Source organism: Rhinolophus sinicus, chromosome 1 (genome assembly GCF_057876585.1).
Source record: "Rhinolophus sinicus isolate RSI-liver-muscle chromosome 1, RSI-T2T, whole genome shotgun sequence".
Lineage (NCBI taxonomy): Eukaryota > Metazoa > Chordata > Mammalia > Chiroptera > Rhinolophidae > Rhinolophus > Rhinolophus sinicus.
In genome coordinates, this window is record NC_142501.1 from 23274030 (window position 1) to 23291623 (window position 17594).

General features: G+C 37.9%; 1 protein-coding gene across 1 annotated transcript in view; it reads right to left on the reverse strand.

Moving 5' to 3' along the window:
• CFAP54 (cilia and flagella associated protein 54) overlaps positions 1-14923 on the reverse strand; it is a 252362-nt gene extending 237439 nt beyond the window's left edge. Inside the window, exons 1-4 of the mRNA XM_019732067.3 lie at positions 14531-14923; positions 7419-7524; positions 4572-4715; positions 16-187 (exon numbers count right to left, since the gene is read on the reverse strand). Coding sequence (XP_019587626.3) covers positions 16-187; positions 4572-4715; positions 7419-7524; positions 14531-14859 — 751 coding nt within the window. The 5' untranslated portion in view covers positions 14860-14923. The remainder of the gene's footprint in view (positions 1-15; positions 188-4571; positions 4716-7418; positions 7525-14530) is intronic.
• Positions 14924-17594: the final 2671 nt, after the last annotated feature.

Genomic DNA, 17594 nt, shown 5'->3' on the forward strand with positions numbered 1-17594 from the left:
TACGTGGGTACATACCATTGAAGATAATCCAACAAAGGTGCTCCTGTGGCAGAGCCAACTGCATGATGAGTCTTAAGGAGGACAAGATATGCAGACACTGGACCACAGATTCTTTATTCTGTAGGTTCATATCACTGTCACAGACCAGCTGGTAGTTGCAAATATATTTGCCATTTAAAGCATGAAACTGAAACACATGGGAAAATATAATATAAATAAATATAAACAAAGTTTATGCAACTTAGGAAAGCTTTCCTCAAAATGTAAGAAACTAAAATGGAGACAATTTTGCTTACTTAATTTAATAGAGTAGTATAGTGCCATGGACTGAATGTTTATATCCCTCCTCACCCCCCAGAATTCTTACGTTGAAACCTATCCCCAAAGTGATATTAGATGATGGAGTCTTTGGGAGGTAGGAGGTAGTTAGGTCATGAGGATGGAGGCCTCATGAATGGGATTAGTGCCCTTATAAAAGGAACACCAGACAGCCCCCTCATGGCTTCTGCCATCTGAGGACACAGTGAGAAGACAGCCATCTATGAACCAGGAAGCGGGCTCTCACCAGACACTGAATATTCCTGTACCTTGATCTCAGATATCCCGGCTGCCAGAAAGTGAGAAATAAATTTTTGTTGTTTAAGCCATCAGTCTATGAAGTTTCGTTATAGCAACCCTAACAGATTAAGACATATAGAAAGAAATGTGCTAAAATAGGTTTCTTTGAAGCATCCATTTAGTTAAGATAACCTTTCCTTAATCAAAAAAATTTCAAAATACAAAACAAAAAAAGTACAAAATCCTATTTCCAAGAATATGGAATTGAATCAATTTTTAGAAACTCACCCAATGGCATTTTAACTTATTAATTCAGATGTAATTATTACTATTTGCACAATTCATTCGGCAAATGTTTATTGAGAACCTCTATTTGTCACACTCTGTTAAGCAACAGGGACTCAAAGTTGAGGACGGCAAGTCCTCTTCTCTTGGCAGAGGGAAAAGAACTCCAGGTACAAGCAATGTTAAGAATGCTTAAAGTAGTGGCTGTGGTCACTGAATTGAAAGTCTTTTGTAAGTTTGGAAAAGAATGTTTCAGATAAAGAGATTAAGCTGTAGAGGTGGTCCATGGTCAAAAAACATGGAGAGCATTCCACATCATTCCAAGCAATATGGACTTAAGCTAAAGGACAAAGTCAAGGGGCAGAGGCGTAAAATGATTTGATTTATACTTTAGAAATTAATTCCGGCAAAAGTGTGGAAGATGAAAAGCAGAGGGTAGGGAATAAAGCTACGTGCAGGGAAGCTAGGAGAGATCAAAGGCCTCTGAGGTAGTCCAGACATACCAGGGTCCTGAGATGGGGCCCTGGACTCCGGGATGAAGAGAAAGGAAAGATTTAAGTCTTGTCTGAGTCAATGAGATTTAGTGACCAATTCGGTGTGGGATATAAGGGAGGGGAAGAGATCTGCAATGATTTCTAGCTTGGATGACTGGCTGGAGCCAATGATGGAGGAAAGATGAGTCCAGCTTGGGATATGTCAAGCTGAGATGTTTATGACATAACTGAATAGATGTGCAGTTCAGAAGAGAGATTTTAGCTAGACTACTGATGAGTACTGGTAAAGCTATGGGAGTAGACACTATTAATAATACAAATGGGTCTTATCTACCACATAGATTTCATGCTTAGATGTATGTACACTGTTTCTAGCCACTATGTAGTTGGTATCACAGAAGATATTCATTGAATGTATCTACATGTTGGAGTAATCATTACCTTTAAAGTACTCTTTCTTTTATAAACAGATAATGATACTTAATATTTTTTGAGTGTCAGGCCCTATTCTAAGTCTTTAATTGTCTCAGCAATCCTAAAACAACATTATGCAGGAGGTCTTGTTATTACTTCCACTTTTACAGATGATGCACCTATGATATAGTCAAACTGAGGCACAAAGAAATTACACAACTTCTCCAAGTTTCCATCCTTAGGAAGTGGCACAGCAACTCTTTGAACCCAGGCAGGGTGATTCTAGAGGTCAAATTCTTACCAACTCTGCCATCATGCCTCCCTACAGTACATACAAAGGGGGTCATTAAATTACATGATTAAGTATCTTTGCACAAAACTTTGCCGTTAATATTTTGACCATAAATTCATTATCACTGCTTCATAGATGATCTTTATGCATTTCATTCCAAAATTATTTCTCTAACAAAACTTCTCAAGACCTCTAGTTTTGCATTGTCAAGTTCCTCCTAGACGAAATTTTCAATCTATTTATTCTCTTACTCGTTTTATACATATTTGTTGAGAACCACAGTATGCCAGTGTCGAACTTAGCATGTAAAAAAACCAAATTCTTCGCATCTTTTTGCACCTATCACAACAGTCCTGATGGCATACTCTTAATGTTGTCTTCATTGCTTCACTTTCTGCCTCCAGTCTTTTTCCTCCTAATCCATTCTGTGTACTGATTCTAGATTACTCACTGTGACTATATCACTTCACTTATTCAACGCTTCAATAAAGCTTTACTGAGAATTTATTACCTACCAGGCACTGTCCTAAGCACTAGGGATTAGAGATTAGAGTAGCCCCTGCCCTCATGAAGCTTCTAGAAGGGGAGAAAGGAAATTAAACAATAAACAAATAAAAATGGAGCTGGTGAAAAACAATAAAGCAGGGAGTGCAGGAGACCTGAAGGAAGTGAGTGATGAGCCACACCACGCAGATATCTAAGATACAAGTTTTGCAGACAGTGGAGCTCATCAGTACACTGGTGCTAAGCCAGGGAGTTCGGGTGGAAGCAGGATAATGAAATCATGCATGAGAGAAAGATCGGGACCTAGACTGGGGTGAAATAGGAGAGGCCTTAAAAGTCCAAACTCCTAAGCTTTTCATTCAGTACTATTCCCAATGGGGTGCCAACTCATATTGCCCAGTATTCTCATTCATGTACCTATGATATAGTCAAATTGAACTGATCAATGGACCCCCAAACATGGCTTGAAATTTTTCTGCTAATTAAGCCACGTACAGGTGTGATCAAATAATATGGTAAATGTTTCAATTTTTAAAAAAATATTACAGTAAAAGACACATTGCCATTAATCCCCCTTAAAATACTCCACCTCGCTTCAAATACACTCATGCCACCATTCTTGCCACTTCCTAAAGAAGTTCTGGAAGTCCTCTTTCATGTCTTTAGCTGTGCTGTCGTGATGTCCTGAATCTATTCAAAGCATTTACCTTTTATGGTCATTTTGACTTTGGGGAAGAGCCAGAAGCCACATGGTGCCAGATCTGGTGAATAAGGTGGATGAGGACATACCATAATGTTTTTGACAGAAATTGCTGCACCAGAAGCGATGTGTGACACAGAGCTTTTCTATCACAAAATATGGTGAAAGCTGCTGCCGAGTGCCATCCAACGGAAAGGCAGGGATCTTCAATATGGGAAGCGGCACGTGGAACCTTAGTAACAGTGTGTGACAAGTTTCAACTTGTTCAGTGCAGTCAGTCAGATGTGAGCTATGGTTGAGAAACGTGTGCTTTAAAGCGTGCCGTAAATCATCCTCCATCATGTCAACGCTCCATGTCACCCATCACTTCTGGTATATAGCAATTTCTGCCAAATAAAAACTTGATGATGTGTCCTCATCCACCTTATTCACCAGATCTGGCACCATGTGGCTTCTGGCTCTTCCCCAAAGGCAAAATGATTCAGGACATTGAGGCAGCCACGACAGTGCAACTAAAGATACTCATGAAAGAGGACTTTCAGAACTGCTTTAGAAAGTGGCAAGACTTATAGGATAAGTGTGTTCCAAGCAAGGGGGCATATTTTGAGGGGGGTTAATGGCAACGTGTCTTTTACTTTAATAAGTTTTTTTTTATTTAAACATTCACCGTATTTTTTTTATCACACCTTGTATATTTCCAAGGTCTTGAATAATCAAGTTTGAAATAGCATAGCTTTGGATTCAGATTGATTAGCATTCAAACACCAACTCTGCCGACTGTTTTAAGTGGGATGGGTTTCTTAGTCTGTAATAAGCCTCAGTTTCTTCATCTGTAGAAGAGGCATAATCATACCTACCCTTTAAGACTGTAATGAGGCTGCAAGATAACAATTCAAAATAAAGCATAAAATTTTATATCAGAAGATCTGTGTTTGAACTCCAGACCGCTAGTTACACTGTGTGATTAGTTTTCTTTTTCTCTTTTGTAAAATAGGGATAATAATAGTATCTAACTCACAAAGTTACTGTGGGGATCAAATATGTTTTCCAAAGTACTCTGTGAACTAAAACCACTCTACAAATATTAGTTATTGTAACAATAACTGTCTGCTAGATGAATGAGTGATTATAGTGATACAATCTCCAAAGTATCTTTACAAAGTTTAATAAGTTCACTTTCTTATCCAGAACTGAAAACATTTATTAAGGAACTTATAGCACACAAGTAAATGCTATGCTAAACAAAGGAAAGACTGTCAACAATAGGATATATTGCATAGTTCATCATAAATTGTAGCTATTTTAGCTACTACTTTCATCTTACTGTATGCACAGCAGTTTTGTCTCCAAAGCCTTTTGGAAAAAAGACAGTTTTGAATTGATGTACATCTACTTGATTCTCATCAAAGTTGATATTGAACTGCTGAAGATATCTTCCATAGCACTGTAAAAGGGCCAATTTATAGTCCTGAAATAATAAGAGCACTTGATGAAAGTTTCAAAATATCACTTTGCTTATTAAAATTTTACTATTAAATTATATTAATATTAAATATAATTATCAAATTATATCATTATTGAAATTAGATAATATTTGTTATTCTTAATAGCATCAACCTTGATTATTACTATTACTATTATTTCTACCACCGTTACATTATTACTACCACTATCACTACCATTTCCAAATACTTATTATGACAGACACTGTGCTAGGCAATTAATGCTCATTATTTCATAATTCTCCTCAAAACAAGCCTATTGTGAGATAAGACCATTATGATCTCCAAGATGAAAATATTCACTAGGGTATTATTGCGTGTGGTAATACCTGTATATACTACTTAAAATCCAAAAAAATTTAACATCACCATTTGATGGTAACCCACCCACTTAGTCAGAGAGATAGATGAGTTGGTTGTGTAACTAGCCTTGCTTCTCTGATACCGCCTAAGCTCCAAAAAAGAAGGAAATAAGAGATAAGGAGGGGAGAGAGGGGGAGGGAAAAAGAGGGAAAGAGGGGAGGAAGGAGAGAGAAAGATGAAAGAAGGAAGGAGGCAGGGAGAGAAAGAAAGATGGGGGTGCAAGTAAAGAGAAAGAGGGAGAAAGTAAAAGAAGAAGAAAGGAGAGAATGGGAGGGAGGGAGACAAAGAGAGGAGGAGGGGAGGGAAGGAAGAGGGAGCGGCAGGAGGGGAGCAAAAGGAAGGGGAGGAGGGGGAGGGGTGGGAAGAAGAGAAAAAAGGGGAAGGGAGGAGAAGGGAGGAGAGCAGAGAAAAATGCAGGTGATGAGCTAACTCAACCTCTCTTTTGTCAAGTCTCTGACGCTGCATCAGGGCAAACCAAAAAAAGTCAGAACTATTGTTAGTTATGATTCTGTTAGTTCTAATTCAGGCTTATATTTCCATTACAAAGTCACATGCCTCATTTCTGTAGCCCATAAGGCACAGTTAATCTGAAGCGTTTCAGGGCAGTGGATGTGAGTAGGGCTCTGAAATATGTCTGTTGCAACCCTTACTCAGCTTCCTCCCCTGTGACTGTGTCTCCCGGAAAAGCAACAGCCCTGAGTGCGAACTGCCTTTCAGGTTACCTAGCCCCTCGGGAGGCATCACAGTCAAATGTGTTTTGTTTCTGTTTCTATTGACTTGTTTGTCATTGTTCACTTAATTCTTTTCTGATTCTTTTCTGTTCTAATTTGATTTATAAAATGAATGCAAATCCCGGTTCAAAACAAGAATATGTCAACAAAATGATCTGTACTGTAACTAAAGTAAAAATAAAGAGATTCTAGAACCAAAGTAAGCAGTTCATTTTCAGGATTATAAATACCTTTATCGGCCCACTTTCTTATGAATACTATGAAAAGTATTTAAAATGTTTTTGTTGTTGTTCCTTTAAGCAAATTTTAAAATATCGCTACCTTAGCCATTACCCATCATCCACTTGCTTTTATTAATTTCTAACATGCTGCTTTCTCCTTCCTCCACCAGCATCCACTCAGCTTACCTGGATACTCCCCAAACCCAGTCACCAGCTTCTTATATTGAGGAGAAGCATCAAAATGGAGAGGGGGCACTCTTCTAATTCTTGTCAAAGCTGTCATTCCACCTCATATGAATACAGATTACAAGTGGGAGCTCATCTTTGTTTTCTTCCTATAGTTTTTCCAAACTCTATATTTTCAAGTTTCTAAGAACCACAGTCCAATTACATGAAGCTAAGGTGGTTATCTAATTTTGGCAGCAGAAAATAGATCTTAGTTCTTAATTACCAAAATTCCTCCACATCTTATCCTTTATTTGGTAAATTTTCCTCCCAAACCAAAACAAATAGAAATGGAGGAGGAAAACGATGCTAAAAAACCAAAGATTAAGAAGACACTGAATACAGCCCACATCTGACCTAAAATCACTTTGGATAAAATAACTCTTAGTCCACAGATCCTAGATGTGCCAAATACTCATACCTAACTTGGAATAACTTGGGCCTACGCCAGAGTTTAAGGGAAACACTTACATTATCATTAATTTAAAACTTAGCCATGGTGTGGTCTTACCAAACCAAGTCCACGAGTCCACAGCAATCTAAGACCTAGGTATTGATATGGAATTAAAAATAGAGACAAACTCAGTTTGGAATACAATACTGAGCCAGAAACAGGGCAAGTGTGGAATGACTGCTATAATTACATTTGGCAAAACATTAAGAAGGAGACGAAATTCATTAAAACAGGGCACTGGGAAGCAAGCAACGCAGCAGCAAGGCCAGAAGCCATGAGAGTTGTCGGCTGGGTCAGCCAACCATGCAAATAAAACAACAGGAAGTGCTGCCTGGGCTCCTTTGTATAAGGTAGGAACATGATGACTCAACATTTCCTGTTGGGCCGACCACACCCTCTGTTAACTCGGGGCTGTGCTCCTGCCCATCCCCAGCCAGCTGTCTTTCTGTTCTGGAATCACTCACCTATGGAGAATAGCAACTAGTAATACAAAATTAAAAAACAAACACTTTTTTGGTTACTGTGCCTCATTAAAATGTGATGTATTCATTTATATTTTTTCTAAGAAAAACAATCAAATCATGTAAAATAGGAATGGTATCAAACCAAAGTATAATAATAATAATTAGCCAAATGAGTTTCATTTAGGCTTTTTTTCCCTCCAGAGGCACTTACTTTCATTTCACAAAGGCTATCTCCAACCTTCAGAAGCTTTTCATGGTAATAGGCAACTGGCAGCCGGGGGGCATATTTGTTCCAGATATTAAACAAAGAGGTGGCACTGTAAAAATCAAAATATAATGATATCTTCAAAGTCAGCACGAAACCTCAATTAATTAGCAAGCAACCCTTAAAAATGTATCTTGTGCTAAGTCTTTCCAATGTGCCTTATTGTTCATGTCTAATGATTAATAAATACACTTATAGTTAAAATTTCTGCTTCTTTTATGTCAAGCACTGATTGAAGCTCTTTATATGTGTTTTTAAAAATAGACTATTTTTTTAGAGCAGTTTTAGGTTCACAGAAAAATTGAGCAAAAGGTATAGAGATTCCCCGTATACCCCCATTACCAACACCCCCCACCAGAGTAGTACAATTGTGACAACGGATGAGGCTACACTGATCCATCCTGATCACCCAGTGCCCAGAGTTTACACTAGGGTTTACTCTTGGCATTGTACATCATGGGTTTGGACAAATGTACACTGACATGTATCCATCATTACGGTATGACACAGTCGCTTCACTGCCCTAAAAATACCTTTGTGCTCTGCATATTCATCCCTCCCTCTCCACCCCCAATCCCAGTTAACCACTGCTCTTTTTAGTCACTGCACAGTTTAGCCTTTTTCGAAATGTCATGTACTTGGAATCATACAGTACGTAGCCTTTTCAGATTGGCTTCTTTCATTTAGTAATACGCATTTAAGATTCACCCCCCTTTTTTATGGCTTGATAGTTCATTTCCTTTTAGAACTGAATAATATTCCATTGTCTGGATACACCAGTTTATTTATCCATTCAGTTACTGAAAGATATTTTGTTTGCTTTCAAGTTTTGTTCATTTGAATAAAACTGCTATAAACATCCATATATACAGATTTATGTGTGGACATAACTTCTTTGGGTAAATACCAAGGAGAACAATTTACCAAAGAGAATGCTTAGTTTTGTAAGATACCAACAAACTGTCTTCCAAAGTAGCTATACCATTTTGCATTCCTACCAGCAATGAATGAGAGTTCCTCTTGTTCCATATCCTCACCAGCATTTGGTGTTGTCAGCGTTCCAGATTTGGCCATTCTAATAAATGTGTAGTGGTACAGGCCTGTTGTTTTCATTTGCATCTTCCTGATGATAGAGGTGTGGAACATCTTTTCATAGGTTTATATGCCATTTGTGTATCTTCTTTGGTGAGATGTCTGTTGAGGTCTTTAGTCCACTGTTTCAATCAGGTTGTTTTCTTACTGTTGAGTTTTAAGAGTTCTTTGTAGTTTGGATAACAGTCGTTTACCAGATATGTCTTTTGCAAATATTTTCTCCCAGTCTGTGGCTTGGCTTTCTTTCTCTTGACAGTATATTTCAGAGAGCAGACATTTTTAATTTTAATGAAGTCCAGTTTATCAATTATTTCTTTCCTGGATTGTGCCTTTGATGTTATATCTAAAAAGTCACTGCCAAACCCAAGGTCACCTAGATTTTTCTATGTTATCTTCTAAGAGTTTTATAGCATTTATAGGTTTGTGGTCCATTTTGAGTTAATTTTTGGGAAGGGTGTAAGGTTTGTGTCTAGATTCATTTTTTTTTACACGTGGATGTCCAGTTGTTACAGTACCATTTGTTGAAGTAACTATCTTTATGCCATTGTATTGCCTTTGCTCCTTTCTCAAAGATCAGTTGACTATATTTATGTTGGTCTATTTCTGAGCTCTCTGCTCCATTACTTTAATCTATTTGTCCACTCTATTACCAATACACACTCACTTGATTACTGTGGCTTTATAGAAAAATCTTAGTCAGGCAGCGTCTGTCTTCCAACGTTGTTCTCCTCAATATTACGTTGGCTGTTCTAGATCTTTTGCCAACATGCTCTTTATTTTTTTTTCATTTCATTTTCAAAACAACCCTGAGATATGAAATATCAATATTTCAAATATAGAATGGATGAAACTGAGACTTACTGCATCCATGCTCCTAATTAGTACATAGTATATAACTAAGTATATATATATATATAACTTCCAATCCTCTGTAATATAAACTCACTGAGGGCAAGGACCTCAATTATATTATTTTCCAGCCCTAAGAGTAGTGAATATCTACTATATGTAAGTACTTGATAAATATTTGTTGAAAGAATAAATAAATAGGAAAAAAATTCCTTGTTCTGATTTTATTCTTTTTTGTAAAGGGTCCAAGAGTTCAAATATCCAGTCAGTCTATTTAGGGTTATGTTTCCTTCTACCAAGTACAACAAAAATAAAGCATATAGTATTCTCAAAGTGGTTTCTAATCAGAGTTTCAAAGGGTAGCAGATCATTGCTTATTTTGTTCATTCATTTAGTCAACATTTACCCCTCCCCCCCTCAGAAATTATAAATGTCTCTAGGAAAAATTCAAATTTCCCTTAACAGCTGTCCAATCCTCCCTCATAAATTTCTAGATAAGGACACTATTATGGAATGAATGTGTGTCTCCTCAAAGTTCATTGCTGAAGCCCTAACCCTCAGGGTGGCTGTATTTTGAGGGGAGGACACTTAAGAAAGTAGATAAGGTTAAATTAAGTCATAGGGTGGGGCCCTGGTTCATTGAGATCAATGCCCTTCTGAGACACCAGAGAGCACTAGTGCTCACTCCCATTCTCTCCTCCCCCCCCTGCTTCCTGAAAGGAAAGGCTGTAAGAGGACAAAGCACGCCTCTGCGAGCCACAAAGAGAGCTCTTACCAGAAACTGACCCTGCCGGACCTTGACTTGGGATATCTAGCCTCCAGAACTGTGAGAAAATGAATTTCTATTGTTTAAGCCACCCAGCCTATGGTATTTGTTCCACTGACTAAGACAGACAGGAATCTACAGTTAAGGATTGGAGATGGCTCTAGTATCTATGATGGACACGGTGGGATATTCATAAAAAAACCTCAACAGAAACATGTCAATTAATTCATTCAGGTAATTAGAGGATATTGGTTGAATGACAAAGGAAGTGGTGGGAGAGGGTATGCCTGCCTTCATGGACTGAACAATACTACTTACGGTAGAAAACTATATACACTATATACGTACCAAGTCCTAACCAACAATGCCAAATAACTAGTGTGACAAATACAGCCCAAAGAAGTTTAAAAAGGGAGAAGTGTTTTGATTGCTTGGCTTATTTTACCTTTTTTCAGTTTCACTTGCTGCTTCATGAAATGTCACAGTATTAGAATAAATATAATGAATCCAAAAAATTCACCAAGACTTGCTAGAATTCTTAAATTATGTAGTTGAGTTAATTCTTCCAAACCTTACAGATGAGATAATGATGTCTAGGTTTGTTACTCATTAAAAAAAAAAAAAAACAACAGCTTTGTTAAATCAATCAAGGTTATATAATAAGATAACTGTCTTTTCTTTTGTTTTCTTTTCTTTTTTTAAGTAACCTTAAGTTCAAGCTAAGATTGCTCATTGGGAACAGCTTACATAATGATTAAACAAGGAAAATACAATATATACTATATCACATACATCATTTAAGAAAAGAATGTTAATGTAGTTTGGATTACTGATTGATAACAGCTGCTGCTAGATAGTTAGAATTTTCTAAAATAGAAAATTGTAATTATATAAACAGAATATCTCAATATTATGTGCTTATACCTTTTAAAAATTTATCACACTCTATATTTAATGACATTGCTGGTGTGGTCAAATCTATATTTTAAATACTATGAATTTGTTACAAAAAGAAACATATTTGGATTTAAAAAGATAACCATCTGTCAAATATATGTTACCTCCTGTATTCCTAACTGTTCTGTACATTGCCATTCTCGCTCCATTCGGACAAGGTCACCAAAATAATATTTTAAAATAAAAATCACATATGGTGAATACCCTGCCCAAAACTACCCAATAGCTTCTCCATGCATTTGGATTAAACACAAACTCTATAAATGGCCTCTAAAACCTTCCAAAGCCCTACCTACTCCTCTAATCGCATCTCATACCACTGCACCCACACTCACTAAACTATGCTAAACTGGCTTCTGTCCTTTCCTCCAAAGTCCCTGACTCTTTCCTGCCAAGATCTTCCCACATGTTTGCTCCGTTTATCTTCCCTCCTTGCCTGGTAAACTGCCAGGCATCCTTCTAATCTCAGTTTAATGTCACCGCCCTCACCATTCATTTGAAATGCTCCCTCTGTATTCTCTTTAAGCCTCTGCTCAAGTGTCATCTACTCACACCAGCTTATTGAAAATTGCAATCTCCTGTCTCTCACTCTACAACCCTCCTCTCTTTATTTTTCTCCCTAGCATTTATCACTTTCTAGGTCACTATAAAATGTACTTATGTAATATGTTTATTGTCCATTTCCTCCTCTAGAATACAAGTACCAACAGAGCAGGGGCTTTTATCTGGTTCACTGCTGTATCCCCAGCACCCAGTATAATGCCTGGTACACATAAGTGCTCAGTAACATCTTCCTTCATTGCACTTGTTGTATCTGTGTTGACTTAATGACTCATTTGAAAGCCTATCTCCCTTGCTAGACTATAAGCTCCATGGGCAGATTCCTGTATCTGTTTTGTGCACCGCTGTATAACCCATGACTAGGAAAATGCCTGACACATAGTAGGCACTCAATAAAAATTATTGCATAAACACATACATACATATACACATATCTAAATTGTGTGAGAGGTTAGATTGCTAAGGTCCATGTCAATCCTTAACATTTGTGATTTTCTACTAATCTGTTTATAGATGGGACAGATGCTGTACTCATCTATTGATCTAGGTCTACTTTCCCATATAGAACATTTACAATTATTCAGAATGCTTGAATTTTAGAATTTTTTCAATAACCCTTGAATTTTTTCCATGCCAAATATTCATTGAATGTTTACTATGTTCCAACCCCAAGGGTAGGTGCTAGAAACAGAGCATTGAAAAAGAGATACATCATTCAAAAGACACAGGGAGCTTACATTCTAATGGGGGAGACAGCCAACACACAAGAAAACAAATAAAAAGTATAAAGTGATTAATGAACCTGCATTAGATATGAAAGGCCACTCTAAGGAGGTAACAACTGGGCGAAGACCTGAAAGAAGAGAAGGGAACAAATATTTGAAAAGCTGAGGGAAGAACATTTCAGACAATGGAGGCAGCACATACAAAGTCCTTGGGGTGAGAAATAGTAGGATCTGTTTGCCTGGAAAATGCTGAGAAGTGAGGGATGATCTGAGATTAGTGAGGCAGGCAAGGCCATACCCGCAGACCCTGGAGGACACCAGAAGAAGTCGTAATTTTATTTGGAAAGCAATAGAAAGTCTTTAGATAGGGGAGTGGATGATTTATTTATAAAGATCACTCTGACTGCTACGTTAAGAATAGATTTGAGACTCAGTGGCTGCAGGGAAAATCCAAGATGGTGGTAGTTTGAACTGGAAGGCTGGTATATATATCTTAGGTATGTAATGCACTCTCCTTGGTCAATTCTTAGTTTTCATCTTATTTGGACCATCAGCAGGATTTGTCCCAGTTGATCGATCATTCTTTCCTCCTTGAAACACTTTCTCTACCTGGCTTCTAGTACACACACACTTACTGGTTTTCTCCTACCTCCTTGGCCACTCCTTCTTAGTCTCTGCCAATTACTTACCTTCATCACTAGGTGATGTTGGAGTGTCTCAGGGTTCAATCCTTAGACCCTCTTCTCCATCTACACTAACTCCCTCAGCTATTCCACCAAGTATCAGGATTTAAATATTATTGATATGCTGGTAAATCCCAAAGGTATATCTCCTCTGACTTCCAGACTCAACTGTCCAACTACCTACATAATAGCTCTGCATGAATATTGAATCACATGTCAATCTAAAAATATATCTAAAAACTAAACTCATAACCTCCCTCACTCCTGACAGAAACCTGTTCTTCCCACACTCACAATCCCACCCTGGGACCTTCGCACTTGCCATTCTCCCTGTTTGGCCAACTCTTTCTACAGAAATCCTCATCACTGGCTACTATATGTCCTCCTCTTTCTCAAAGGCCACTTTTCCTGACTTTCCCTGACCATCCTCCTTATCATCCCATTTTTAATTGCAACACCGATCCCATATCCTCTACGCCCAATGCCTGCTCTAATTTTCTATCACTTATCTCCTCGTGAAATAATTTCCTTACATATTGGTTTAGTAGCTATCTGTAGTCACAAAACTTTGTGTTCCACGAGGATATATATTTGTATCTTTTTTTTAACCTGATGTCTTCCTAGTTCCTAGAACGGTGTCTGATATATAGTAGGTGCTCAATACATAGTTAAATGCATGAATAAATAATAAATATGTTAAAACTATTTCTTCATAGGAAATGCATAAATAAAAAATACAAGTTGAAACTACTCACTATTCTGCTATTCTCTGCCACTTGTTTAGATTTATAACTGTTCAGTTTGCAATGTATTTTGACTGGCAAAGGAAGATGGTAACAAGCAGAAAAGGACATTAAAAACAGGGAATTTGCAATTCAGGATAATAACATGGTGAAAACCCCACCTCCCCAAGGCAAACAGATGTGCAAAATTAGTCACAAAATCAAGGAAAAGTCATTATGATCCTAATAACAGTATAAAAAGGAATTAAAGGCCCATGTTCACAGAAGGACATACTTCATGGCATCAAGAACTTTTTCAAGAACCGAAATTACCTCCAAGTTACTACTTTTTCTCCATACACAAAACTGTACCCACAAAATGGAAAGTTGTGCAAACCCGTGAGTGAGCCAAAAATGTATTGGCATGGAGTAGCAATTAGGAGACAATCAGAAAGAATGGTGAGTTATGAAACATTTCTGTGTTGCTTTTTATTTTGACCCGAGCAGGAAGCCAAGATATAACATTGACCAGGAATTAGGATTGTGATAGCGAAGCTTCTCCACTTCTTAAACTTTGTTTTTACCTCCAGGACCAGGTCCTGGGTCCACCGCCTGCATTCTCAGGGGCATCTCACCCCCGGCCCTGAGAGTTGCCCGGAAGTTCTCCGGCCAGCCCTGGCCCCAGCGCCCTGCCTCCGCTTACCAACGCTGGTGGAATTCATGCTTCTGTTCCTCTGTTATCTCTAAAGCCTTCTTTCTCTTCATAAAGCCTAGCAACTCCTTTATCTCCTTCTCAAACGAGGCCAGGAGCGGGTTTTTGGCGTCCAGAGGCCCATAAAACACGGCCAGAGGCAAGGAGTCCTGCTGGCACGTGGACCGAGGTTGTGGGTTCAGAGAGCTTGCCCTCGACTCCAGGGGCAACTTGGAGACTGCAGTTGAGGTCGAGGGCCGGGTCGGTGGCGATCCTGGTGGCAACACCGATGTGGCAGACACGTTGGATGACGAGGTCAAGGAGGCGCCTTGAGCCGCCATGTGGACGAGCCCCGGGCCAGACCCGCAGTGTATAGACACGCGGTTGCCTGGCGACGGTCTCGCGGCAACCAGGCGTACAGCGCGCTTTCGGGGAAACACAGCGGACCCTGGAGGGCAAAGGAAGAAAGGACGGGGTCCGGAAGGGAGTGATGTTCTTGCCGGGGTTTTTTTTTTTTTTTTTTTTTTTTTTTCCCCTCTTCTCACTAGCACTGCTATATGAGATGAGAATAGAGAGAAGGCTCCGGACAGAGCGCCAGAGACTAGGAGACCCACAACTTACAATCAAATTCAAACTATGCCCTTTTTAAATTTTGACCACTTAATAATGATGATCATCATCGTTAATATGTGCCAGGCATTGTTCTAAGCATTTGAAACATAATGTCATTTATCTCATTTAATCATCATAAGAGCTTCACAATTTAGGATATTATTAGTATCTCCATTTGATTTAAGAAATCAAACCTTACCGAGGTTTAGTCATTTGACCAAGGTAAACCATTGTGTAATGGACCAGGTCTCAGCTTTCTGACTCCAAAGCCTGTGCTCAAAATGAGTAGTTTGTCACAAGGTTGCCAGTTCAATTCCTCGAGTCCTGCAAGTGATGGTGGGCTGCGCTCCCTGCAACTAGCAACTGGCAACTGGACCTGGAGCTGAGCTGCGCCCTCCACAACTAAGATTGAAACGACAACAACTTGACTTGGAAAAAAGACCTGGAAGTACACACTGTTCCCCTATAAAGTCTTGTTCCCCTTCCCCAATAAAATCTTAAAAAAATAAAAATGAGTAGATTGTATTGACTGTCTCCAAAACACTAAGCTTAGCAATCAAATTGAAATTAGAAAATTATCTGTCAAGCAATTTAAAAATCAAGTACATGCAACTGATTCATTGTTTTCCCTCCGTTTGTACCTTGAGGTCTGTAACTCTGGAAATGATGTTTCTGCCTAATTATAATGATTACTTTATATTGATTCATTTGTATTTCCAACATATCTTAATTATCGCTATATTCTAAATTAATGAGCATTTTACTCAACCTTAACTATTGAACATTAATGCGTACTAGTGACTTAAAGTGTTAGCTCTCAAAATACTTTCACATTTTAAATGGGGATTTTAGGAGATTTTTACTTCTGATGGGGAAAGTACAGGCCTCAAGGGTAATAATTGGAGGCAAGGGAAGTACTTCTTTCCCTTTCATGTTATGAGCAACAGATTTGTTTGTTTGTTTGTTTGTTTATATTATGAGTTTCTAACCAATAGGGAATCTGCTTTCTTTATAAATTATGCAACACCAAAAATTATCTAAAAGGAGGACCAGAAATATTTCATGGTTTAGAAAAATAGGTCTCTAACACTGAAAAGTGTTACTGGTTTTGTAACACTTAAAAATAAATAAAGACAGTGACCCTAACACCCTGTGAACCTAATTTCCCACTTAAGATTAAAAAGCCTATTGGACCACAGCCTGATTTCTTTCAGGCCTGACCTAATTTCTTGCAGGCTCTGTGGGGCTGTGCTGATTTGTGAGGCCAGCCTAATATGTTATGTATACTGTACTCTAATATTCTTTGAAAGAAAATGATGATGATTTTGCTCTTCAAGGCAGGTAATTATGGCCTGAGAACCTTCCAGGCAAGCAGTGAGGTCCTCTGACGACACGTCACTGGAGGAGTTCAATTCTCCAATCAGGATGTAGAAATCATCCTTTGATCAAGATTTTTATCTTGTTTCTAAGTGAGCAATAAAAAATCTTAAGATTTTAAAGAATTTAGGCCTAAGGAAAATTCATCCTTAAGGCATTTACAAAAAGTATTAAAAAGATCTTTTTAAAAAAAAAATCAGCTTGGTAAATCTTTCTCTTCTCATCTTCTCCTGTTCTTACATAACAAACAGACTTGTCCACTTTAGATCAAAAGCCGGAGTAATTTGCCACTGAGTCCTATCTATTATACTCATGGAAGTGAAACCACAGGATAAAATTAAATTAAAGTGGTCAGAGAGAAGGAAAGAAACTAAAAATAAAACAGATAAAGGGGTTTTTTTCTCCCTGATCTGGCTGCTCTCTTATTCATAGTGCAGACACTTACATTTCAAAGTCACTGGTAAAAGAAAATGTGACTAACTGTTTCAAATACATGAATTATAAAACATTGCATCTTAGTCATTTTCTTCCTTGTACATACAAAAGTTAACAATGCTTAATTTTCAATAGTTTGTGAAACTTGTCTGGATATTGAAATGGGTGCTATTCTCTAAATCATCCTTTGGTAAGATGGAAATTTCCATTTTGTTCAGTTTAAATTATATTTGAAGCATTTTTTTAACATTTAAGAGGTGTTACCTTGCTTGTAATGAGATGCAGCTATTAGAATATCTTTTTTATTTCCTTGTCACTTTGTTTTATTCTTTTCACTGTAGTAAAAGAATGGAGCTCTGCAGCTATTGCATCTGACAGGACTAAGCAATGTAAATAGCTTCCTTATAAATAATGTAAATTGCTGTTTCCTTATAATTAGTGCCTTTGCAGGCTGCAGGGATCATTTTTGCCCATTCAAAAGTGTTTATCATCTAAAGTTACTGTTAGAGAAAGAATAAATAAGGTTAGTATTCTTTCTAGTCCTAATATAGTTGTTAATCATTTGGACTGTCCCAAATATGTACATATATATAGGTACAAAGCACAAAGTTCTCCCCCTCCCACCTCATCATCTAATTTAGACTTTATTTTC